The sequence below is a fragment of the Aricia agestis genome, chromosome Z, assembly GCF_905147365.1.
Source record: "Aricia agestis chromosome Z, ilAriAges1.1, whole genome shotgun sequence".
Taxonomy (NCBI): domain Eukaryota; kingdom Metazoa; phylum Arthropoda; class Insecta; order Lepidoptera; family Lycaenidae; genus Aricia; species Aricia agestis.
The window spans coordinates 17621864-17649416 of record NC_056428.1 but is presented as its reverse complement, the minus strand read 5'-3'; the positions used below and the strand labels follow the sequence as shown (position 1 = coordinate 17649416).

Sequence of the window (27553 nt, the reverse complement as noted above, 5' to 3'; positions counted from 1 at the left end):
GGCTGCATCTAGTACAGTATAGAACGATAACTCTTATTCATTGGACTGGTCAAATATGGCTCCAGTTACTTTCATAAACACGCAGCACAACGAAAACTACTGTATGCAGTATGATAGACCCAAGTATGACAACCAACTTAAAGTAACACACGCCAAGGTGTGCATTTCGCTGAACCGTTCTTTTAATAGTAGTAGGTATTCCGATGGCATCGATAAACTCCATACTTCTATTAAAAATTGTACATACCTACTACGTTGACAGAGCCATTTCATCCATCAACTAAATTGCTGCATACAGACTTGGACAAACATATCGATCCTAAAATGTATACCTCGGGCTTTCAATTTACATTTTAAAATTAGAAACCCTGGAAAGTTTTGCTTGCAAACTTCAAAATATGAATAAACTAGCGACCCGCTCCGGCTTCGCACGGGTATAAAATATATAGCATATGTCACTGACAGAAAAAATTATTAAAATCGATTCAGTAGTTTTGATTTATATTCATTACTACCCGTGGCCCGCATTAATGGCCGGTACCGCCACAAAAGCTACGTCCCGCAATTTTTAAATCTGTAATAAGTATCTTTGAAAATATTCATTTAAATTATAATATGCCGTAAAGGGTTCATATAGGTCTATATTAAATCAACAATGTATTTATAAAAGGATTTAATTGAATAATTAATCAATAAGGATTAATACCGTATTTTTTTAAAAACGCTTCGAAAATTAGCCATTATTTGTAGTAAAAAGTAAATGACAAAAAATGATAATATTGTGGGATATCCATAAGAGATAGACATATAATATACCATCGCGGAGTTTTCTGTAGACCTTTTCAATGTGTACAATTGTACTTGGTACATTATTTTGATAAATCTCGTAGCGTAGTAGTGCAGCCTGCGTTTGCAATGTAAGCGGAAAAAAAATGTAATTATTCACGACATCAGATTAGAAAACTAAAAAACAAGTTTTTCTCCACTATTTATGTTGTTATTGCAATTCATAACACTATTTAATGGAAAAGACATAGGATAGTTTTGATTCCGAAAAAAAATACGTAGATAGCTATGTTAGTATGTAAGTTTCGAAGCATCGAATTTGCAGTTTAATAATATTACCCAAACATTTAGGATCGTTTCGTTTAAAACATAAGCCAGTTCGATAAAATCTTCACTCAAACAATCCAACCTCCGAAGTGCCACTCAAGTATTAATGTAAATTTGTGAAATGTTCTCTAATTTGAGCTTCGAGAGATTTGTTGATACAGCCTCACTCGCTAAACGATTTGCGGAAACTCTTAATATTACTTTACTGAAATTACGCTTTTGAAATGAGAGAATTTAATAATTTGAAACGCTATAAAGAGCTTCTGACTTGTATAAGATAGAAATAAAATAATATGCACACAAAAGAAAAGGAGAGGAGCATCAAAAGAAGAGAAAGAAGAAAACATATGAGACTTTAATGAGCTTCTAAGGCTATGTTATAACCACTGGCCAGACATATACATTACCTACTCCAATTCTAATAAATTATTATTAGTTACACAATGAATACGCTATACACAGTTTTTTTCGTTTCACTGTCTGTAAAATATTTCGGGAAGACCGAATATATATCTTATAAGTTATAACGATAAACGAAATTCCAGTGCAAAGATTAAGGCATAAAGTGAAATATATTAGATTGCCGTATATTTTATTCTGTTCACAAGTTTTATAGCGTTTGTTATTACAGTTAAAGTTATCGTTTGCGTTCAACGATAAATCTTTAGTGAAAAAAAGTAAAGAGGTGCAACGCTGGTGTTGAGAAATGTAGCTGTAATACAGAACTCTACATAGAATATATAGGTGAGGGGTTGATTTGAATGAAAATCAATATATATGTTTTTATTATCCCTGAACTAAAATAGCAGAAAAACAGAAAAATAGAGAATAATCAACAAAAACTATAGCAAATAATTAAATGAAATAAAACTCATACTCTACATCTGATTTCTGTCCATTTGATTCATTAAATCATGTCGTATTGACTCTATCTGGTCCACATGATATGATTAAAAGTAAATATACCACCAGGATCAAAATAATACAAATCTGTTTAAAGAGAAACACAAAGACCAAAATTAATTTTCATACAAATACGACATGCAAAAACAACTAAATGAATGAGAAATGATGGTTATAAACAAGAATGTAAAGTAACGTAAACATCGTTAAATCTTGTTACACATTCGTTACGTTAAACTATGTGTTTGTTTGGACGGAGTCTGGTCGAGATTTATTCCACCATAACACTCATTGATTAGTGATTACTTTGTTAGACTTTACAAATTATATTTACAATAATTTGCCTTATAACTTATATCGTTGTAGTCTCTAGGTGAAAATCCATCAGAAAACCAGAGAAAATGAAGTTGAAAATATTTCTTATCCGCGTTTTCTCATAACGAAACATTGTAGACTATAGTCTATACTCAAAGGACTAGGGTTGCATAATGAATCACCTCAACCACTATACGTTAGCATATTATCTCCCATGGTTTATCAGCGTCACCACCATCTTTAGGTTCATCCATTCAACTGTTTGTTCCATTTCGTAGGATGCTGTACATCATGGTGCTGGCTGCAGTAGCGGCTGCTGACGGCGACGTGTCGTGCGCGACAGCTTGTGCGCGCTGCGATGGCAGGTCTGCTAGCGAGCTGGCCACCGTCTACTGCGCGCTTTGTCGAGAGTGTCGCGATCGCCGGCGAGAGTGGCTGGTGACAGCGGCACCATTTCGCCAAAGCAAGCCTTTCGGTAGCCGCAACATGGCAGTTCGCCGAATGGCACCCGTCCAGCCCAACCACTACAGAGAGGACGCCACCTGGAACGAACCCCGCCGACACCAGCCAGGTTTGAACATTTTCACAGCAACTTTTGAGGTACCTTCATGAATCCAGATTCCAGCTACACGTCATGCCTAACGCCTGTCGATTTACTTCCTCATCTTTATCTATTTTCGCTTCTTAATTAACTTCTACACATTGTTTGGATAGTAATAAAATCTTTTCAGACTGCCCACCGCCACGTTACTGCGACGACGAAGAAGAGATCGGGTACATCAAAGTGTACGGTCTGAAGCGCTCGACGTGCCCTCCTGCACCACCCTGTGTCACGCAGACTCACGCTTCTCGTTTTACAAGAACGTACTCTTCCCGTCCTCCCACTAGAATGACATACACTTCCCCCCGCTCGAGACACACTCAGCCTTCAACATCATCCATACAGCCGACGTACTCGAATCAATGTTGTCCAATCTTTATGCCCATGTTACCGTATCCGTGTGTGTGTCCACTCGGCGTATTCGCTCCAGGCCCAGGGATATTTGGTGCTGGGGCACACTACCCTCGCCTAAGAGCATTTAAGCCTGGTGGTCCGTCTGGCCCCAGCTTGGCCGCCAACGGCCACAGTCAGGCTACAAGCGAATCAGTAGTGTCCACGACTCAATCCACCACTCAGACCGAACCCGTGTACCTGTACATTGGAATACCGAAGGAAATGAAGAACTTGGTCGAAAGCCAAAGATAGATACCATTAAATTATTTCGTTTAATGAATAACAATAGATAATAAATAAAGCCCTACTAGAAATCTTTTTCGTAGAATCCCTAATTCTTCGGTACTTAACTAAATTAATATTTTTGTTATTTAATCTATTCCATCGTTAGTGTAATTATTTTAAATTGAAAGCTGACAAAGGCTGGTTATTTATGTAAATCCTGTTGACGGCGTTTCGGGAGCCACGCGACAAACTGGCATACGCGAGGAACCGCGGAGTCAAAGCTGATTTAATTATGATATTGTTTATCCGAAACACGTCGTTTCTTGACAGCTTACGGCTTATACTAATTTAATTTCGGTTAATTTAGTAATTTGCTCGCTTTTGACAGTCTGTATCTAGTCTGTATTATATTTCAAACCTCGCATTATAGCATTTTTTTTTTTTTTTTTTGAGACGGGGAATGGCTTTTGCGCATGCCGGAGGGTTTGGAGACAACTCCTCCGGGTATGTAGGACTCGCTGCGGCCGTAAAGATGGTGAATTGACCGCAGCCCTACCCACTAAAACCCGTCTATACTCTTCCACTCTTCGCGCATTATAGCCTAGTAGGTCTGTGAGGGTGATTCAAAACTGACTACAATCATGCGAGTATGATCGTCACAAGTCATGCAGAGGTGATTATTATTGATAACTCATCTGCATTACTCATAGGTACCTACTTTCCGCTAGTTATCTACGTCATTTATAATATATAACCTCATATTACAATAATCGGCCAAGTGCGAGTCGGAATCGCGCACGAAGTGTTCCGTACCATTATAGAGCAAAATTAGACCAAAAATTGTGTTTGTTGTATGGGAGCTCCCTTTAAATATTTATTTTATTTTATTTTTAGTAGTTGTTGTTATAGCGGCAATAGATATACATAATCTGTAATTTCAACTCTCTAGCAGCTATTACCGTTCTTGAGTTACAGCCTAGAGACAGACAGATAGACGGACAAACAGACGGACAGACTGACATCGAAGTCTCAGTAATAGGGTCCCGTTTTTACCCTTTGGGTACGGAACCCTAAAAAGGTTTTCATATTGTAATACATTGTTTTAAGAAAATGATGAATTGTATTAAAAAATACAATTTATCGTTTTATATATAATTTTTTTATAAATTAAATATGAAAGTAATTAAAATAATATCATGAACCATGATGTTAAGTGTAGGTAGCAGCTGCCTATAGACTCCTACACCTAGGCTACACGTATAACTCCTCAGGTTTTGCGAGCTGCGTCCCTGGTTTAAAATCTCTACCTCCCTTGAGTGGCTCCCCTGTCCCCTCTATCAACATAACACAACCTTCACCTCGTCCCTGAAGGTCTGGTTCGAGTCGGCCCATTCGTGCCAATGGCCGAATTTTGAAGCAGTCGTTCACAAAATGGATGTTCCCCAGCCATTAGTCTCCCCGGGCATGTCTCGGCCATAACGTAATAAAATATAACAACACACTCCGCACAGAAGAATCGCTAACTACGTGACGTTACATCTATAATGGCCTCAATAATCATCATCATCACTAGTTACTATCCACTTTGAAAGGTCTTGTGTCCTCCGATGCAAAGCATTACTTAAACTTAGGAATTATTAATACTTAATTAAGACAATAAAATTTTTTTCATTGCTCTTTACCTTTTTGTCGAGGTATTTTTAAATTTTATTTTAATAAGGAAAGTAGTTTTAAGTTTTAATCTTAAGCTAAATCGACGGAGAGCTGGCGACCAAATCGGTCATGTGGCTGTATCAAAACTACTTTAGCTACTTCCCCCCGGAACAATATTTTCTAACAATCTGCGTGCTGGCAGGCCGTGGGCGGATGTAGTGGGGTGGGGAAAAAAATGTGGGCTCAGCGACTTTAATTTTTTTTTAAAGCAGTTGCTCTGTACTTCCTGTGCACCCAAAAAAAATTTAATCGATCGGGTGGGAAGGGGTTACGTACCGCGGCGCTGACCGATTTGGTCGTCAGCTCTTAGTCGAAAAGGGTAAAAAAGCTTATTTGCTCGCCCGCATTGTCAATATTTGAAATTATATAATATAATTATTAATTATTATATAACATAACTTATTCCATCCCTTGTATCAAAGCATAGTATTGTCAAATCAAAGTTATAACTCAAGCAACAAACAGTTTATGTAACCTTACTTTACATGTATGTTTCTCTTAGCCTATTTGATCTCGATCCAACTTTGAATACCAGCAATCACAGGAGAGTTAACATGTGGGGCAAACTTTGCCAAGTCAAATGAAATACTTAACATGAGTTAACTTTGACCCGAACGTGTAAGCGATTGTAACTTTACTCATGAGTGTCGGTTTTAGCACTACTAGCGCCCTGGGCGAGACTTCTTCGGCGCCCAGGGTACTGGTAGTGCTGAAAAAAGTGGCGCCCCTTTTGTTTGCCTTAAGTCGCCCAGCGTCGCCCCCACTTAATGCCGCTACTGACTTTACCGCTCAAATAAGGGCTGCTACTCAGTTGCAATCGATCCTTTCGATTCATTGGAAAATATTCTAGGTGTGACGTAAAGAACTGAAAATACGGACGTGTATGAATCCCTTGTAAATAGGAATAAGAGGGACTTTTGACTAATATGTTTTTATGAGAAATACCCACACGTCATTAATTTTCCAATACAAAAACATGTTTACTATGAAATCTGTGAAAAAACTGAGAACTTTATTTTTTGCGATGGATCGAAACAATCTGTCACAAATTGTGATTGGCCGTCCTAAAAGATATGAGCATATTTAATCGATCGATTTTAGTACAATATGCGTTAAATAAAAGATCTGACTTTTCCTTGTGAAACGAACAAGAAAGTTTCAAGAAAAAGGATTACATTTATCCATTAACGTATCAGTAGAAATTTCCTAGACTCACGGCTTTCATTATAGCATCTGTTGAGTCGGCAACAAGTGGTCGCATCTCCCTCCAGGCCTCGCCCGGACCATAACAGTATTCCGAGCCACTGGGCCGGGTAATTAGGTTCTAAACGGCCCTTTCCCAGAGGTATATATAATAAAGTACTCTGTGACGGCCATTCACCAGCCCTATATTGTGTCTGACAGGTCGTCAGTCCTCACACTAACTAGTACACTACAAGCCCATGGAAAAAATTAACATATGAAATGAACCGACATGAGTAACGAAATAACCTTCCTTAGCTTGTAGTCTACTCAGGGGTAAGCAGAATAATTAGGTGGCTGCGTTATCATAACGTTATCGAATGTTAAATTATTGTAGGAGCTGAAATAATTTTCAATTTAGATAACTTTATGACAACGCGGTTACTGAATGTTCCCGCTTATCCCACAAAGCGTTATCTGATAAGAATGAAACTAAACTAAATATGAGATCAAAAAATTCTATGCTAACAAGCTCCTTCTGCCCCAATCTGGATTATTGTTACTATCTCTTTCTAAATTACGAAGAAAGAGAGAGATAATATGGAGGTTTAATAGGATTAACTTTTGCTCAGATAGACTCGCAGACCTTGGAACTCTACCAGCTGAGTTAAGAGTTCAGACGTTTCTCAGAAACGCCAGTAAAACACCAGACAAGTATTACAATTATTATGACAATAAATTTAACTTCCTTATTTATATTGTCATATAATAACAACGCTACTATGTTGCTTAATTACAACTTAACGTCATACGATATTCATGGTTTTATGGTAACCGACTACAATAATTATATTGGTTTGTATTATTAAGAATGCACCTGGCCATAACTTGACTACATACTTAAACCTAGATCACAAAATCTGTAAGGTCTAGACGAAAACACGATTACTGAAAAAATGCTCGATAGTTTCTTTTTTACAAAAAACCTTGTTTTAGACACATTTTTGCTTGGATCTTCGAAGTTTGCTGTCTTTTCTTTAATATTTTTTAATATCTAAAAAGGCATTGATAAAACCTAAATTTGCTCAAAACACTTTTTTCATACTCATTATAGTTCGTCTTTTATTCAAGTAAAACTAACCTCCTTCACCTGGCATATGAAAGGCGGGCGTGAGTGTGAAGAGAGAAGGACGATGTTTGATTTTTTTTGAGTCACTACTGAGTAAGTAGCCCTCTTAAATTCATAATATTTGATCGCACATATAAGATTTGTGCTGCAGAAGCGAGCCATACGTTCTATTTATAAAATGTCTGCTTTAGAATCTCTGAGAGATAAATTTAAAGAAATTAGTATTCTAACTGTTGCTTCTTTATACATTTTGGATAATGTAATATATGTTAGAAAAAATATAAGTAAATTTAAAGTTAAAAGTGACATTCACTCTAGGAATACTAGAAATAAGCACAAGCTAGATATTTCGGTGATCAGACTTAGTAAAGTCAGTAAATCTTTTAAAGGTCAATGTATACGCCCTTACAACAAAATCCCAGAAAACGTTTCCATTAATAAATTTAAAAAATTAGATAAAGAACGTTTGTGTGCCAAAGCCTAAGGTCAATGATTTCATAAACGATGGCACACCTTGGGAGTAGGATGGCTTCTTGCACGGCTACTTCTTCATTATTATAGGACTTACAATTATGTATGTGGATATTGTATATAATATTTAGTTACAAAATTGTAAACTTTATTTTAAAAGATTTTTTTTTCTCACTCTTTTGGTAAAAAAGTGGGCCCCGTTCGAGTTTCTTACGCCGGTTCTTCTCGCCGGGTTAGTTCCCGAACCGGTGGTAGGCATCATGTAGGACATTCTGAAAACATTTATTTTAAATTTATTCAGAAATAAAAATAAAAAACCGGCCAAGTGCGAGTCGGACTCGCGCACCGAGGGTTCCGACAGCTTAAAGGTATTATAGACCTGAGTATTTGGTATGAATTTCAATTTAATACCTCTACGCGTTTATGAGGAAATGGGTAGTAAGTTTAAAATTATTAAAAAAATATATATTATGTGATGTAACTAAAAATTTATGGTTTTCGTAATTTTTCCTTTATCTATGCTATAAGACGTTGCTTCGTACCAAATTTCAAGATTCTGAGTTCACGGGAAGCACCCTGTAGGTTTTGATTCCCTTGCAAGTGTCGAAAATTTGCGGCATAAACGGCTGTATCTTTTGATTGCGTTGGCTTAGAAGTTTGATTTTTTCACAGCTTCAAGGGACAGTAGACCTGAGTAATTGATATAAATTTCAGCTTCATACCTCCACGCGTTCCTGAGAAAAAGGGTCTTGACAGACGGACGGACGGACAGACGGACAACAAAGTGATCCTATAAGGGTTCCGTTTTTTCCTTTTGAGGTACGGAACCCTAAAAAAGATTTAGATTTTTGATTCCCTTATTTTCTTTCTCTGCTAATTAAAGGAAAATTATAGATAGACGAAGTACTCCAATTTCTTTGATCCGATGCACATAAAGAACACCAATGTTTGTAACAAAGAGTACTTGTTTACGTGTGCTGATGGCGGCTGAATGCCTCATTAGTCGAAGGCTTCCCCCTATAAGGTGCCACGCCACATTCTACTACAGCTACTAGTTTGACGTCAGACCCAATAAGTCTACTGTGTACTTTACATGTGCGTCAAATTCAACGAAAGCTAATTCGCTTTAGTACTCATGTAGAGTTATGACTACATAGTGCTTGTGATACAGAGAAGGTACTAATATGCACCAAAAAAATATTAAGAGCTCACCTGACTCTAAAAATCAAACATCGTCCTTCTCTCTTCACACTCACGCCCGTCTTTCATATGCCAGGTGAAAAAGGACGGCGCGGAATCATCGCCGAGTTAGTTTTACTTGAATAAAAGACGAACTATAATGATTATGAAAAAAGTGTTTTGAGCAAATTTAGGTTTTATCAATACCTTTTTAGATATTAAAAAATATTAAAGAAAAGACAGCAAACTTCGAAGATCCAAGCAAAAATGTGTCTAAAACAAGGTTTTTTGTAAAAAAGAAACTATCGAGCATTTTTTGAGTAATCGTGTTTTCGTCTTGAGCATTTAATCTTTATGAACTGAAGTTACTTGTGTAAAAAAAATCAGTTTTCTAGACCTTACAGATTTTGAGATCTAGGTTAAAGTATGTAGTCAAGTTAGGGTCATATGGGCTCTTAAAGTTATATTATAAGTTATCGTATAGTAGAGCCCCAGTGTTTCCAATTACTTTTTGTTATTCTATAGAAAGTAGAAACTACTAATGGTTGAGACGACGACGACGACGTTTGAGTCCCAGGAAAGGATTTAGAATACTTTATTAGATTACTTACTTTTCAACCGAAAATAATGTATAGTCAGGGAGCCCTAGAACATTTTTTTTATTACTATCAAGCTAATTTTTGGTAAGTAGTTTCATTTTGATAAGACAAACAACATTTTTATCTGCGAAAAATCTTGAAAGTGGTAGTTGACAGAGGTAGAAAGGATTTCATACTTTGATTTGATGGTCCTAAAATATGGATTATTCTACTTGTAAGACAATGTTACTCTTAAATTATATAACTTTTAACCTACCAAGATACAAAAAATCAGCTGGTTAGAGTTCCGTTTTAGGGTTCTGTAACCAACAAAACTTAGTTGACTACAGTACCTTGACTAGTACGCAGCGCCCGATCAAGCTATTTCGCCGCTCCTGGCAAAATAATAATTGCCGCCCCAAAAACCGGCCAAGTGCGAGTTGGACTCGCGTACGGAGGCCACTGACGCGACACCGTGCCGCTCTCAATTTGCTGCCCCTCATTTTTGCCGCCCCGGGCAATTGCCCGGTTTGCCCCCCCCAAGATCGGGCCCTGCTAGTACGGTTCATGTGCGATAAACGAATTTCTATGCAACATTGTTGCGGCCGTCAACCAGTAGTATAGGTAATATAATTTGTGATGAATCACCATGGTATGATTTGGGATTTCCCACAACTGTTAGGAACATGGTCGACCACAAATTAATTATTTATTTTCGTACAAAGGGGAACTACTAACTGGACGCTGTTAAGCATTCATGTACTAACCCACACAAAAATTACGTATTGAGTTATGAATGCAGTTATGTTCTGTAGATGATTTAAAACAAGACTGCATTCAAAATTTAACAACAAAAAAAATTGTGGGTTAGGACACTAATGCTTAACAGCGACCAACTATGGTTTAGAAACCTTAGCCGATTACTTACAACCGGCAAACAACGGTTACTTATAACTTACATAATATTTTTACACTAGAATGCATCTTCAACTTAGTCCACGAAAAAGGTCTACAATCAAATTATTACACAGATTTGGATTTTGGACTCGCATCGAGTTTAGCAACACGATATAACTGAGATATTACGTATTACAAAGGCAATTAACATTTGAGTACGGAAAATAATATCACGTATTTGATTACTATATTGGAGGTCGAATTGTTTGGACAGAAAAATCGAGAGCATGCCTCGATTGTAGAGATATAATTGTACGATTTAATTAGGTATGCAATTCTGGATACTATTTATTCAATGATAATATTATAAATGCAAAATTGTGTGATGTGACTGTCTGTCTGTTACCTCTTCACGCCCAAACTGCTGAAGCCATTTTGCTGAAAATACTGCTGATGGCCGGAAATACTGCTGATGACAGTTCGTTCCAGAGCTTACAGTGCGCGGCAGAAAACGCGAAAAACACACGCAGTTCTGAATACCTAAATGTCTTATGTACTTAGCCATTGATGAAAAAAAAAAACAAAAAAACCTGCTTCATTACACTTGTAGTAAGTTTAAGTAGTGCTTTAGAAACTAAGGGAGACCATAGAGTATTTACCGTAGATGATCCTCCGCGGCGGTCGCAGCACCTGAGCACCATAAGCCACCGTGTCCGGCTCCGAGTCCGGCACGCACGTCCCTATTATAATCCCCATTGTCACCATAACACTGAACTACCTAGCACACATCACAGCACGTCCGCCCTCCGTCGTGGTCGGCGCACGACTGACCGTCGGCGACGGGCCGTCACACGTGTACGTCGGCGTGACGTCACATCACCACCCCCTAATTGAAGCCTTATTATACGCGAGCGGAGTGACCTTTTCCTTCCTATCACGCGAGAATTTTATTCCACGTATACTATGCGAGCCTGGTGCTATAGAACTTACTTTGATCTATTTAAAGTTTACTTCTGATAAAGAAGAAAAGAGTAAAATAACTAGAAAATATGTCAATTACCCAACTGAGAATAAAAAGGAGAGTATCATGCGACCTCTAAAGCTATGATGAACCAACACAAGCGATTACGAAAAAAGGAGGATCACAAGTATAAGAATCGTCCATCATCTACGTTGATTGAGCATGCTTATTTTTTATGCGAAGGGAAAAACCTTTATGGGTACCCCGGGTTGGGGATGTGCCTCAGCTAGCTGAAGCACCCCGGGGTATGTGGAACTGCCCACAAGAAGCGCCAAGCCACTAAAACTACCTGCGATTTACTATCAGCCGTATACGGAGGGATGTCTTGGATCTGTCTAACACAGGACTCCTTCTACCACAAAAGGGACTGGGCTTCTTCTTCTGGATTGAGCATGCTAAAAGACAGCTTCGCAATCATGGTTAACAATCAATTTGTTGTTTGACAAATTAATTTTTTGAGCACAACTTCAGGTTATTTGGTGTTGAATTTCCCAAGGTCTCTACCCTGAAGCTGTACAAGTATTTTCGTCCAGGGTCGTCGGGCTGTTGACATTTTAATCTCGGTAATTTCGTTTATAATTAGCACCTAAGTACATCTGTTAAATCGGCTTCTGTCAACCTATACAGGGCGACTATAATGCTACTAATTTCGATTTACTGTCTCGTATTAACTGGAAAATTAGTACAATAATTTTATCGATTTTCAAAACATGTTTGTTTTCATAACGCTCAAAAATAATGAAGACGGAGAATACAATATAGACTTGTGTTTCAAGAATTCTGCAAAATCAATTAAATAACTTTAGTTTTTACTGTCAAATATAGAAACATAGGAACTGTCGAGTATCGACTACTTTGGAGACAACAGCGCTCTACGGACAAATAAAAGGATTCAAATCGCTCCCTAGATGTAGATGTACGTAGATGAGTCCGGTCTATGATTACTCTCAATTCCCTGAACCGAAATTGATTAAAATCGAGTGGACAGACTTTCTCGTGAGCACAAGCGACCAACCCTCTAGTTTAATGAGAGTAAAAGAAGATACAGAGACAAGTACATAGTTAGTTAAATCGGTAAGTAGAAAGAGTCGGTTTCTAAGGTAAGCCAAACAAAAACGTCATCTATCAATTAGTAAACTTTGGTAAAAAAATATGGGTGGTTGTTTGTGATCTATGACATTCGTTAAGGCTGACGTGTATAGACCTGGGTTAAATATAACCCTTGGTCAACTATCACTTTATCTCTCTCGTAATCTCAAAGACAAAAACTATAAAGTCAGGTTTAGATAGAAAACCTTCGCGTGACGTCGGTGTCCTTGGTTCAAATCGCAGGCGATGTCTCGATAAACATAAGGACAAGGAACTACAGTTAAGTAGTAACTATTTAGTAATCTATGCTACAGTTGGAAATATAGCGGTCAAAGACGTCACAGAGTAAATGACGCTGCAGTGATTATACTTCCGTGAGCTATTTGTGAAATGTGTGGCGACGAACTCGTCGGAACAGGTTGAAAAAAATTCAGCTGTTTACCTTGTATCAGTAACTCCAGAATCGTGAGGCCCAATTTTTTTAAAACGGGCGGTACAGCCTGAGAAACGAATGAAGATAGTAACGGGAAATTCAGTCCTAAATCGAACAATCCAATGAGTAATGAGACATTCTTTTTTTCCTTAGACACGTCACGTTGAGCAGTTGTGGAATGAATTGATTGAATATGTGACTGTCTTATTAGAAAATGGCTAGTCCCTAACTCACCTACGCCGCTCACCTACGCTGTAGTGCTAAATACGCAAAATATATGTAGGTACTTTCTTCATTTGGAAGAACGACCGGGGGATTAAATATAATCAACGATTAAACTTTGGCGAAAACCAGCCTTCCCCGACTACTATTTTGTTTTTCAAAAGCAGACACGTGTAACAACTTAAGAAATAAGTTTCTGAACTCTGTTCATAACAAATAACATTAATTTATTTGGAAGCCTAATAACTTTATTTGTATCGCGATCCACGTAATCCCCCCTTCCCCCTCCCCTTTCCAGCCAAACAGTCAAATTTGTAAGTAAATAATCCAATTGAGGTGCGTGGGCCGTAATGGGATTTCTGTGAACTGTGATTCCTTGAGGACATGACTGTCATTGTAACACAGCACCAGCAGGGTGGCGGAGGTAATGAGTATATATATATATATATATATATATGGAGATTGGTCCTTATCCGCACAATTTACAGTACGTATCGCAACGATGTCAGGGATGTCGGGAAACGTTTTGTATATTTTTTACAGAAAAACTAAACTTACAGAGAACTATCAGCAAATTGGTTTGTACTGTTACACTGCAAATCTATTTCATGTACCTATTTACATACTTATTATTTTACAATGAACTAGCCTAGCATTACAAAAATATCCATTAAATTAAACATCATTATAATATTTAATTACTTCCAAGTTAGAGCGCTAAAAAACCTTTGAAATGCGAAGTTGTTTGCTTTCGTATGACAGACGGTGACGGAAACTGGAACTGTCGTAGACGGTGAGTGGAAACTGGAAACCACCAGGATCCAACAGACACACAACACGTCCAATACTAATGATGATGTTGTCCAATGAATTGGAAAAGAGTGACGTCATAGTGACGTCACAGCCCGCGGGCGAGACAAATTATTGACAGTGCACTGTGCATTCATTCATCATGTATCGAGTGGGGAATTATAAAAGCGCCTGGCGAAATTTGCTAGCAATATTCAAAACGACATTTGCGTGAACATTGTCAGTATAATAATAATTATACTTGAACTACTACTTGAATTATTTAATCGCTTCTTTTCAGTCGTTTTTAAAACTTAATGTAAAGAACCTTTATCCGGAGCTCATGGGTTCGATTATCGAGTTCGTACAAAAATATTGCTTGTTGGTAAGTACAGTCCATGCGTCGCATGGTCACTTTTTACCCATCCCAGAAAAGTACAATACGCCGCTAAAAGTTTTCACCTCAGCAATCAACAACTGAATAAAATTTGAATATAGCTTTCTATTTGACCTCATAGGACTCTGTAAAATTGGTATAATTACTCCGAGTAATTTGTGGTATTAACGTCAGGCCAGCGGAAACATCCCCGTGGTTGTAGTGGGGGGAAAGTGGGGGGAATTGGGGATTTAGTGGAAGGAAGTGGGGGCCATTATCCTCGTTAGGTACCTTGTATCACGAAGGTACAAAGAGATTAGACAGGAATTAATTTCATCTTGAAGATGCAATTAAATTGAGGAATAGAGACTAATGTAGGACTAATGACTATTTTACTGTAAATCTCAAAAGTTTTCAAAGATGTAACTCGTAAGGTACTTTAATTATAATAATTAAAATAACAACTTAAATGATAATATTAGGTCCTTACATATTAGATTGGCGTTTTGTATGGGAGGAATATGAAGACGTTTTTTTTTTTGTATAATATATTTAATTAATCAAAGTCTGTACCATTGTTATCGATGCATTTTTGCCATCTTAAGGGTAGTTCGTTGATCCCTTTACTAAAAAACGGAGGGAAGAGTGTCAATAAATTCTTTGTATGCGGTTTGGACTGCCACATCAGAATTTTATTTTTTTCCTTGTGGAAAGTTATCCAATTCCGTTATAGGGTTCTGTAATCAACAAAACTTGGTTGACTATTCAACCCTAAAACGGAACCCTAACAAGCAGATTTTTTGTATATTGATAGATTAATGGTCATATAATTTAAGAGTAACATTGTCCTACAAATAAAATAGTCCATGTTTTAGGACCATCAATTCAAAGTATGAAATTCTTTCTATCTCTGTTAGCTACCACTTTCGAGATTTTTCGCAAATAAATATGTTGTTCGTCTTATCAAAATGAAGCTACTCACAAAAAAATTGCTTGATAGTAATAAAAAAAAAGTTCTAGGGCTCCCGTACTATAACAAGGAAAATTTTAAATACATGTAACATGATATTATGTGACCAAAATCGGACACAGTGCGTTTTTCGCGTAATTTTCTACCAAGCGCAGTTAAACTCTGAAACGAACTGTCACTAGCAGTATTTCCGGACCAGTACGACCTGCAAACCTTCAAGAAGAAAGCGTATTCCCTCAAGGCAGGAAGCGCACCAGAGGTGTAGTTTTACTGATGTTACTAGTGCTCATGGGCGACAGTAGTTGCTTTCCATCAGGTGACCCGTTTGCTCGTTTGCCCTCTAATTTTATTAAAAAAGACACGTCCCGTATTCATGTTTATGTTTACCACCGCCATAATATTATCAATTAATTTACTCAACTCTAGTTATTTATTCAAGACATTCAGCGAAAAATATTGTGAATTCTCCGAAATTACCAACATCACGTCTCTCCTTATTAAAACATTAAGATATTATTAAACAATACACACGTGTAACCTTATATTTTCATAGCTCTGGTATTCATTCGTTGTTGTATATTTTTAACATCATCTTTTCTTTTTTAAACGTCAGAGGAAAAGGGGAATTTTGAGACAACCTACGTACGATAATATATATAGAAAAACTTTGTATCGCTTTTTACGAAAAATGCGGAAACGTAGGTGATCAAAATTTTGCACAGTTATAGTTTATATGGTGAAGGAGTGCATCGAACTAATATTATTTTGAAATTATGCTTTTATCATACATTTCCTTAACAAATAAAACATTACACACACTACAACAAACACACTAGGATCAGCCTATACATGCAGGAATTGTACTCTTTTATTTATGGTTGAAGTCTGTTGTCAAATTGAAAATAGATGTAGTTTTTTTTATTGAATCTTAAATACTGGACAATTACTACACGGCCAGTCTGTCGTCAATAAATTTGACTTTATTAATCTGAGACTGTCGCAGGAATTATGTCTAAAAAATAATAAAGTCAATAAATTGACAATAGAATATCAATAGAAAAAAATATATCCACAGCCGAACATATAACCTCCTCGTTTTTTGGAAGTCGGTTAAAAATCGTTACTCGTACGAAACTTGTAATTTAATTTTTTATTTGAGGTCGAATTTCGATCATTGGGCGATCTCTAGTAATAATTATTATACATCAATCAGTCTTATTATTATAGCAGTAAGGTCTAATGCACCGGGCATTCTGAGATCTGAGACTTTTACTACATATTTAACAGATTTAGTTGACGAAAGATTGTTAGTAGTAGTTGACGAAGTTGACGAACAAATTTTTTTTTATTGCTATCAAGCTATTTTTTTGTGAATAGCTTCATTTTGATGAGACGAACTCGGACTATATACGAAAAATATATAAAGGAAAAAAAACGTCGCAACCGAGCATAAATCCTCTCATATTCAACTCGATAACTAACACACCATTATTACCATTATCATCCCTTACAAAGCAGAGCCTCAGTATCAAAGGCAGTAACGAGCTAATCCACAACCCACAAGTAACCAATTACGTGGGACAAACACGATACATCAAAGAGTCGAGTTGAATGGTCGCAATTCGAATTGACTCGAATCACAGCCCACAGGCCAAACACGGTCGAGTGACGGAGACAGGGCAATAATGGAGCACTTGTTGTTTATGCTTTTGGGCTACGCTTTTGAGGAAGAATTTTAATTAACAATATGATCTCTTTACCAAGTCTGCTGTCCTGGTACTTTTTTGGGCCAAGTTTTCTCTCCTAGTTTAAACTGAACTGTTTAAGCTGAAATAAAGTAATAAATAATAATTATATTGGAAATCTACAAAAATATATTTTACCATAGCGCCTAAACTGCTGATCTGATTTTTATAAGGAGGTGGTCAATAGATCCTTTGTGAACTATAAAAGTTAGGGTAGCCATTGGATTTATTATATTTTATTACTCACTTTATTACACTTTCCACGGCAGCAAATAATTTTAAAACATAGCCCGAGCGTTATTTCCAGCCTTTATGTGAGATCATGGTATCTCTCCAGTCAATCGATGCTCCTCAGTTATGATTTTGTTTTACTTTCAGCTCCGTATGAATCAGTGAGTGAATCACATCTAACTGTTTGTTTGGGACCAATTTAAAACAAGTCTTTGTTGGTTGAAATTAGTCCAGACGCCAGTTATGGTCACTCAACACTTCCGTTTTGAGAGGCAATAAACGGAGACAAAGAAAGTTATATTATAGCTCATGAGATATGTGACTACAGCCAGAAGAATATAAGCCGATTTGGAAAATAGCTGTTTCCACTTAGCATCTCAAAAAAAATGGGGTTCATTATTCATTCTAAACTAAGATCAAAATTTGTAAAAAAAATAACTTTTTTTGAGAATGTTATTTTCCAATCCTTGCAGTTAAACTTTAAAATATGAGCTAAAGATCTTAAGAAGACTTATACGTCTCTGTCTGATATGCTGGATAGTCACTTGGCGGACACAGACGGCAATTATGTGTATTCAGCACACGATGGTGCATCAAAAATTTACAACCAAATAAGTATAAAATCTCCTACTTTTTGAAGCAAGTTATTTTTTTCTAAATTGATATTATACAATTAGGTCAACGACACTTCTAGGACACATGGCAGGAGAGTGTAGAATCAGACGGATCCATCACGAGGACAATCAACCCGCCACGGATGTTACCCACTCTCAGCCCACAGAATAAATACTAACAGAAGACAAAATCGACATAGAATATATTTTTTTATGAAATAAGGGGACAAACGAGCAAACGGGTCACCTGATGGAAAGCAACTTCCGTCGCCCATGGACACTCGTAACATCAGAAGAGCTGCAGGTGCGTTGCCGGCCTTTTAGGAGGTAATGAGGTAGGGGAGGGTAAGGAAGGGAATAGGGGAGGGTAGGGAATGAATAGGGTAGGGGATTGGGCCTCCGGTAAACTCACTCGCTCGGCGAAACACAGCGCAAGCGCTTTTCTGTGTGCCCGTGGTATTTTTCCGGTCGAGCCGGCCCATTCGTGCCGAAGCATGGCTCTCCCACGTAAACAGAACACAAAATTCCCACATTTGTCTCCAATGTGACGATGGCAATGCATAAGGTTTATAACTGTGTAAAAATTGCAGAATGAAAACGTATGGTACCTGGGTATCGAGTTGAGTAATTTAAAACTAACAAAACATAATATTACGTAGAGCAAAAGTAGGCGCCATTTGCAAAATTACTAAAATTCATAAAATAAAAAATTATGCTTTCATATTTAAAGCTGACTTTTTTCCATTAACTAATTTTTCCTAGTTTATCTAGTCTTCTATCTCTATTTGTTATGTGTTGTAATTTGTAGTGGCGACCAGACAGACAGTGCCAGACAGTGACAGACACAATATATGACGTGCAATTTCCAGCTCTTCCCAGTTTATTGGACCATTCTTTACTGGATAATGGCAGGAAATGAGGTTTCTAACGATCCTGCGTTATACCAGACGTTCCAACGACGCGAAATAAAAAACAATTCAATACTTAAAAAATATTATGAATACAAAGTGTAATTGTCCGTCTGTTCTATACGCGTAAGGAACAATTCTAACGCAATGAGCTTTCTGCGCACAAGAAGTTTCAGACATTAGGAGTTGTGCAAAAGTTAAAAGTCACATGGATACGTAAATTATAATATACTCTGTGATTCGAGACATCATTACAAACCTTCCATAGGTTCACACCTCATTCAATACAATCTGATCAATAGTTGAAGAGCTACGGTCAAACCGAATACTGAAGCCATAATACAAAGAATATGGAAATATCAAAACCTTCCCATTCACCCACACTCCTTCGACAATCTTCAAAAGCCCTCCGGCAGAATAAACCACAAAAAACTTTCGTATTATACCTGTATCCAATTTTCTGGTAGGCTACGTTTAAAGGACCGGAAGCGGATGTGACGTCGATTGGGGGCGGTCTGGTTGTGAAGTTTCGGGGAGTTTTCTTTGGATAAGATATGTTTTACGACACAAATCACACGTAAAATCTCTGAAGTTATTTCCAAATTGGCAAGAAAGTTACGGAATTATCCTACACTACATAATGCCAACTAAGGAGCACCAGCCTGATTTTCTTAATTTTAAAGAATAATCTATATTTTGAGCATTAATTAATCTTTTGTAAAAAGTCAACAACAGCTGAAGCATAATAATTATATCTTATATCTTTAAAGGAGCAATTCTTGTATATATATATATAATATATATATATATATAATTGGAATCTCGGAATCGGCTCCAACGATTTTCATGAAATTTAGTATATAGGAGGTTTCGAGGGCGATAAATCGATCTAGCTAGGAATCATTTTCAGAAAATGTCTTTTTATTCGTGTTTTATCGATAATCGATAAATTGAAAAATATGACTCTTCCTGACATCTATTGGCAAATAATAATACTATTTTGTTAGCAACTTATTGTTTTAACGACCAGCAGATGGCGTTAATAAGAACACGAAGTCAATGAGTGTTTGCTATACCGAGCAAAGCTCGGTCATCCAGGTACTAAAGAATAATATAATAATATAATAAAGAACAATTGTTTTTATTCTCTTTAGAGTAATTTGTTATTTTAGTTAAGTTATTAGCTTTTTCAGTCATCCGAATTTTTTTAAGTTTTTCCCGAAAATTCCGGGATCCCGCGGGATCTCGAATTTGCAATCTCGAGTCGGGATTGCATTCCCTAGTATTAAGTACGTAAGTTATCACATACTAGCCTGAATAAAGCAAAAAAGTATGCCATTTTCAACACTTAAGCTATCTTCAAGTCAAAAAGTTATTCAAGTTTAATGTACTATCAGTCCACTTAACAGTCTGGCTGGTATAACCAACGGCCTAGGCGTCCTATTAGCTGGCTAATTGTACTATATGGCTGCACAACCCCTATGGGGCCTTTGTGTGGGCTAAATGAATTAAGTGCAGCGCTGATACCGCCACATTATAAACTACGCTGATTGTATTATTCCATGATTGAGCCATCGTATTAGTATTAGTATTAGTATTAGTATTAGTATTAGTATTAGTATTGTAATAATACAGGCTGTATTAGTTAATTAAGACATTTATTACACCATAAAAGTTATATTTAGAACTAGCTGTAACCGCGTCAACAAAATGTAAAATACATAGGTAAAAAATAAAAAAGTAAAAATATGTCCTCCTCCTTTTTGGAAGTCGCAACGCCATCTGCTGGTCGTTAAAACAATTAGTTGCTAACAAAATAGTATTATTATTCGCCAATAGATGTCAGGAAGAGTCATATTTTTCAGTTTATAGATTATCGATAAAAAACCGATAAAAAGACATTTTCTGAAAAAGATTCCTAGCTAGATCGATTTATCGCCCCCGAAACCCCCTATATACAAAATTTCATGAAAATTGTTGGAGCCGATTCCGAGATTCCAATTATATATATATATATATATATATATATATATATATATATATATATATATATATATATATATATATATATATATATATATATATATATATATATATATATATATATATATATATATATATATATACAAGAATTGCTCGTTTAAAGATATAAGATATAGTCTATACTAAAGTTTAAAATGAAGAAAAAAATAACGAATTCCCCTAGAAATATTCCCGTTTTGCAAGCCTATTTAACGCATTGATCTTAATTGTTGTTAGTCAGAGTTACAACACTTTGAGAAGTTCCAATGTGTGCATCTAACCCACGACCTCCGGTTGGAGAGTCAAGCCACTAGACCACGGAGGCATTACAAATACTTTTCTGTCTACAAATTACAGTAAATAAAATTTTATTACGTAACAATAAATTAATGAATCTTTAACGATGCTGTTAATACATTGAACTGTTTAAAACTGCACATCTGTTAAAATGATAATTATGTTAAATGCTATCGGCGATAATATGACACACAAATATTTAACGATTTTAACGTTAATGGCGGAGATGATACAGCTATTATTGCGAGGAGGTATGAAACTATTTGTCGTGAAATTATTCAATCGCGACAAGAACTCTATTATACTCTATATTAGCTAAATTCTTAGTTTTCGTATAATAGAATATGTTAAAAACGATACCTGAAAACCTGTACAAACACTGTATCACTCCATGACCTCTTTGTTCTATTTATAAAATATTAAGGTTAAAATATTATTCCTAAGTTGAAATTATGCCTTTTGAAAAGCGACTTAACAAAATTCGTTTTGAAATAAGCCAACGGTAGGGATATGTCATATTGATATACTGTGCCAACGGTATTTAAAGTCGCGTTGGTTTTGTGAGTGGAAAACTCATTCCTTTATATCATCTCTTAACACTTTGCTTTCAATGATAACATCAATTTAACGTTGAGTATAAATAACCTTAGTTGTTACAATGAATACCGGGCTTGCATAGCTTAGTTAGAGCTAAAATTTACAACATAACGGTAAGTTATCAATATTCGTTGAAATCCTATGCATTCCTAGTAGCTCGCTACGGGGGCTCTACGAAGCGCTACGCAGTGCTATGCGGCTACGAGGCGCTACGAAGGACGTCCGTCCGCCCTGAGCGCGCGTCGGCGACTGCCCGCCCTGTCTGGGGACGACGGGGAAATTCAATTGTATAGATAATATACAGCTTTCGAGTCTCTGGCTGTATTTATATGGGGCCCAAGCACAAAGATTTTGCTGTGATATATTCGGACCTCATCAAATAAAATTGGATAAAAAATTGATAGTGCTTATTTTCAATCGATACAAAATATACTTAGATTTCTTGTTTAAATAGTTTAGGCTTCGCGTTTATGCGTCGAGTATACTACTATATTACTACTAGCTGTCCCGGCAAACGTTGTTTTGCCATAAAATGATTTTCCGTTTTCCTGCTTTTCTCTTGAAGTTTTTTCTGATTTTTTTTTTCTATAGACCTCACGGAGCCCGAGACCTTTCCAACGAATGCAAAACCGTGGAAATCGGTTGGTGCGTTCTGAAGTTATAGCGTCAGGAAGGAAAACCCAACTTATTTTTATATATAATTAGAAGATATTCGCTATTTCTATACACATTTTGTACAAAATATTTTATAACAAAAATAAGAAAATCGGCCAAGTGCGAGTCAGACACGATGGGTTCCGTACCGTTATAGAGCAAAAATAGGCCAAAAATTGTGTTTTTTGTATAGGAGCCCCCCTTAAATTTGAATTTTATTTAATTTATATTATTATATATTATTAAAGTACACATAATATTATATCTAAGGCCTTTATGAACATTTCAAGTGCCTACCTGTTGCCATTATAATTTCGAGCAAAAAAGGCCAAAAAATCACGTTTGTTGTATGGGAGAGGAGGAGGGAGCATATTAAACATTCATATTATTTTATTTTTAGTATTTGTTGTAATAGCGGCAACAGATATACACATTACACAATCTGTAAAAAATTCAGAAGTCTAGCTATAGCGGTTCTTGAGATACAGCCTGGCGACATACAGATAGACAGACAGACAGACGGACAGACAGACAGACAGACAACGAAGTCTTAGTAATAGGGTCCCGTTTTTACCCTTTGGGTACGGAACCCTAAAAACGGTTATTTATTATTTCGAAAAAGTCTACACAGCATTTATTCAGCGCATAATGGTGTATTGAATTCCTCGGCGTTTTTCAATCAGTCATTTTTCCCGTCTGCTGCAGATAAAGGGGTTTCTATTTCTAAAAGTATTCCACAATCATCAGCATCGTTCGAAAAAATAAACGCTATATTATGTATCGCAATTTTTTTTATTGTGTGAATTATTCTGCATTTTTGCGAGACGAAATATTGTATGTGTAATTTGTGTGTTTTTGTCCTTTCCCGTGGTCCACGTTCGGCGCAGATATTCAAATTCAAATTGTTTATTTCAGACATGGTCCATATTATAAATTTAAAATTACATAACATTATAATTATAACAATAAATGCGCAACATATTTAATCACGTGAGACTGTGTGACTGTGCATGCATTAGAGTCCATTTTATCATGAATGGACACTCAGTGTCCATTCGACTCGCAATGAGTTGCAGGTAACTGTTGGAGCTGCCGCGCACTCTTCTCATCAGGGATGCAGATCTTTTTCGCATTACTGCTGCAAAGCCGTCCACTCCGGCGTCAATAGCTGTCTGCTGATATAGCTGCGCCAAATTTCGTTCGTACAGGGCGCCCATGACTATTAACAATGTCGGATGTGCAAAATCGTCATTTTTGTTTTATTTCATAAAATATGTCCTTATAACCAAGGCTATCGTGAGCTGAAAAGAAAAAATCTATATTATGCGTAGTTTCTGAAACAGCCACATTAAAAATGTCGTATATTACTAAGATAGCCCGCTAACAATGTCGGATAGTCACTACCTACGTTATTAAGGCGAGGATAAACCCCAATTTGTTATTCCGTGTTTACCTAGTTCCAATATAATAATGAAGTGTTAAAAAATATGAGATATAAAGCACAATATTTAAAATACCTTAAACCGTAAACATTTTAATAAAACGTAATACTTTGGCTGTAATTAATTTACAAACTCACCTCCGAAAAAACTCTATTTCATCGAAATATAAGTATTAACTAGGATAATTATATTGGTCTTTGGTTGTGTGCAAGGTTATCGTTTTTATTGAGATTAATTCCCGCCTTAATGGAACGCGGAAGCGAGTAAGAGCGCACGATGTGCCACATCCAACTATGTTAACGGAGGGAATGGACGTCGCGCTGTCACTTGATTTTTTGCTACCGTAGTTATATTTTTTTACTTTTCGACGCCATTTTCAATGTCTACAAGATTAAAAGCACGGCCAATTAAAACTTGGTACTCAACGAAATTAAGAAAAATATAGTAAAAGGCAAAAAATGCTGATGGTAATATTTTGTCCAAAGCTAACGCTAGTGCGGAAAATGGTATTTACTATTCTTTATAATCTTTTTAAATATTTTTAACAGTATAGCTTATGATTTATTGCTTTAGATTTGATTATGAGATGAATTCTTAACTTCATCAACATTAATTTATCGTAGGTAACTTAAAACTGTAGGATGTACCACATCCAATGTTCTTAACCGGTTTTTCAAATGTGTAAAATGTCGGTACCACACATGATATACCACATACGACATTTTTAATCGGTTTTATAAATGGTTAAATTGTCGGTAGTGCCACTTCTGACATTATTATGTGGATTTATAAATTGCTAAAATGTCGGTAGTACTAAATCATAATCATTTCATTTACTTTTCTTATTGATTTAATGGCGCTTGTAGTTTGTACCATATCTGTCGTTGCTTACCGAATTTTTCATGGTTTTGCGATTTGGTGACTAGTAGCCGCAATAAAGCCAGACTTTCTTGGCATTTTGCTATTAAGCAGGTAGACAACAAACATAAAGATTTACTCAAATTATGTAAAAGTGACATAATTCGCAAAAATAATATCTAAAATGCTATTTAAAATACCACAATGGATCAGAGAAAATCTTGGATGAAGAAGACTGATTTTGAATAATTAATCTTATAAATACTAATCTCAATTTTTCATGTAAACAAAGGCTGTGGTGGTACGTAAGTGACCTAAAATGTAGAAATTTTTAAGAACTACTTGACTCCGCGAACTTCGTTTCATGGGCCTGCAAAACAGTCAGTCCTTTGTCAGTACTTTCTGTATTCCCCACGCATTTAGGCACTATCATCTCTCCAGCATATTTGGAAGATTTAGATGAGATCGATAGCCGGTCGTTCGACTTGCAAATATAATATTCGTGGTATATACACATTCGTGGTAGCCGCCGCCGTTGCCGCGTCAGCGCGGGCGCCTTTATTTGAGCTTTAATCAAACTGTCCTTACTTCTAAAATATTTGGCTCATGGTAATAATTTAAAGGACAATTTTATTTTTCACATAATTCCAATTAATATTTTGATATTTATGTAGGTAAGGATTAATAACGAATATGCAAAGAAAGTCACGCTAGAAGGAGATGATTTGAAGTAAATTTTGTAATGAAAGTAATGGTTATTATTCGTTAACCATAAAAGATAGACATAAGCTGCCCTGGGCTTTTTTATAGATAATGATGAGTACGATAAATATGTATAACATTATTTTGATGTCTCATCAGTATTTTTCGTAGCGGAAGCGAAATAATGAAATTTTTGGCAAATTTTTACCACTTTATACCGAAAATAGCAAAAATATAACCATATTTTTGCTATTTTCGGTAGGATCCCTAATATTTTTCAGAATAATACATAGCCTGTGTTCTTTGCAAATGATGTAGCTTTCCAAAAGTAAAAGAATTTTTAAAATTAGTTCAGTAGTTATTGAGCCCATTCAATACGAACAAAAGTTTTTCTCTTTATAATTAATAAAAAAAAAAAAAAAATATATATATATATATATATATATATATATATATATATATATATATATATATATATATATATATATATATATATGTGTGTGTATTTTTTTTTTCATTTCATCAAAAAGTCAACAAAATAGGTGTTGGTAATAATTTTTAATTTCAATGTTTTAAGTAAGTTTTCATTTCGGATGATAATTTGATTTTCCGAATTATTTAAATCATAAGAAATGTTTTGTATTTTCATACGTACATTGTTTTTACGTTTTATTTGACAGAAGTCCATAAAACTATTTTTTTTTTTCTTTAAATTGTTGTCGTTTTTGTTGGTAATTTCTACATGCGACATATTTTAAAATTAACAGTTATCACTTATCAATGACGTAAATGCCACTTCGCAATCGTCGATTTTCTACAAGGAACAATGTCGGTTCTGGCACTTCCGACAAATCAGCATTACTCGTTCCCCGTTAAAAAGGTCAGAAGTGACTTTTCTCATATTTAGGCATAAAATACGAGATACTCATAATAACATATCAAACGTAAATAACTTTTATAGTATTACCCTGAAATTTCATGATCCTACTTGAAAGAAGTAAAAAGTTATGCACAATTTAGACTTTGAATCGCTCTCCTGTAAAGTTGTCGTTTTTCACATCCGACATTGTTAATAGTCATGGGCGAGGGGTGTGATGTCATACGGTATATTTACCGCGAGCATGAGCACTCACCCGTATACACATAATAATAATACATATACAAACAGTGGATGCTGACGTGTATATCGCTACATCTGATATTATACATGCAATAAGTATACTTCTTTTAATAAATATGCAAATACTCCATTGATGTTGGTGTGTAAATACAAGTAACAGAAAGTGCTAAAGTCCGATCGCGGGATAGAAATAAATTAGGTAGGTCATTGAACCACAAATGCTAAGTGTACAAAAACATGAGTGTCTCGTTTCTCTGTGAAAAGCCTTCTCTAACAAATTGTTTTTAATTTAAGCTTTTTTTGTAATATTTTAAATTTGTGAGCAATAAAGTATTTTATTATTATTAAATCGTACCAATAATAATAATTTGTACAGTGTGAAACAGACATCTGTAGTTCAATGACCTAATTCCTCTCTAACCGGACGTTGGTGGTGAGTGGTCAGGATATACTGCGAGCGTCGTTTCCGATTTGAAACTGGGCGAGATGCTGAAACACGGAGTTAGAGCCTAGAATATACCGATATTTGATAGGGTACGCAACGAAATATTTTATGTTTTTTTAACAAATTCTTTTAGTAGGTACTAGAAACCTTTAGAGCCATACCTCACCGGGACGCCATAGCGACGTGGCTAGCGACGTTGCCAACTATTGAGTTGTATGACGGGTAACTCACCTGGCGACGGACTGGCGACGTTGCCAAGTAGCCAGCGTAGCCAGAGTCGACCGCTCCGCATACGACAACTGGCGACGTTGCCAGTTGT

The 27553-nt window shown here is 36.1% G+C and overlaps 2 protein-coding genes and 1 long non-coding RNA gene across 5 annotated transcripts in view; 1 reads left to right on the top strand and 2 right to left on the bottom strand.

The window, feature by feature from the left end:
* The window catches only part of LOC121738437 (E3 ubiquitin-protein ligase ZNRF1), a 151231-nt gene that overhangs the window by 7701 nt on the left and 115977 nt on the right, over positions 1 to 27553 (bottom strand). The gene's annotated exons all lie outside the window — the stretch shown is intronic.
* On the top strand, positions 1710 to 3916 carry LOC121738436. The gene is made up of 3 exons (XM_042130476.1): positions 1710 to 1857; positions 2610 to 2902; positions 3063 to 3916. Exons 2-3 carry the CDS (start codon positions 2611 to 2613, stop codon positions 3575 to 3577), a joined length of 807 nt encoding a protein of 268 aa, XP_041986410.1. The 5' UTR covers positions 1710 to 1857; position 2610; the 3' UTR covers positions 3578 to 3916.
* On the bottom strand, positions 10224 to 27173 carry LOC121738439. The gene is made up of 3 exons (XR_006037284.1): positions 27164 to 27173; positions 10775 to 10786; positions 10224 to 10357 (listed from the first exon to the last, which is right to left on the bottom strand). It is a non-coding gene; the product is annotated as an uncharacterized LOC121738439 (long non-coding RNA).

Bases quoted from the DNA above. Each gene is read 5' to 3' on its own strand.
- LOC121738436 (XM_042130476.1), top strand. From the start codon at position 2,611: ATGCTGTACATCATGGTGCTGGCTGCAGTAGCGGCTGCTGACGGCGAC. The intron at 2,903-3,062 runs GTTTGAACATTT...AAATCTTTTCAG, and splicing joins ACCCCGCCGACACCAGCCAG to ACTGCCCACCGCCACGTTAC.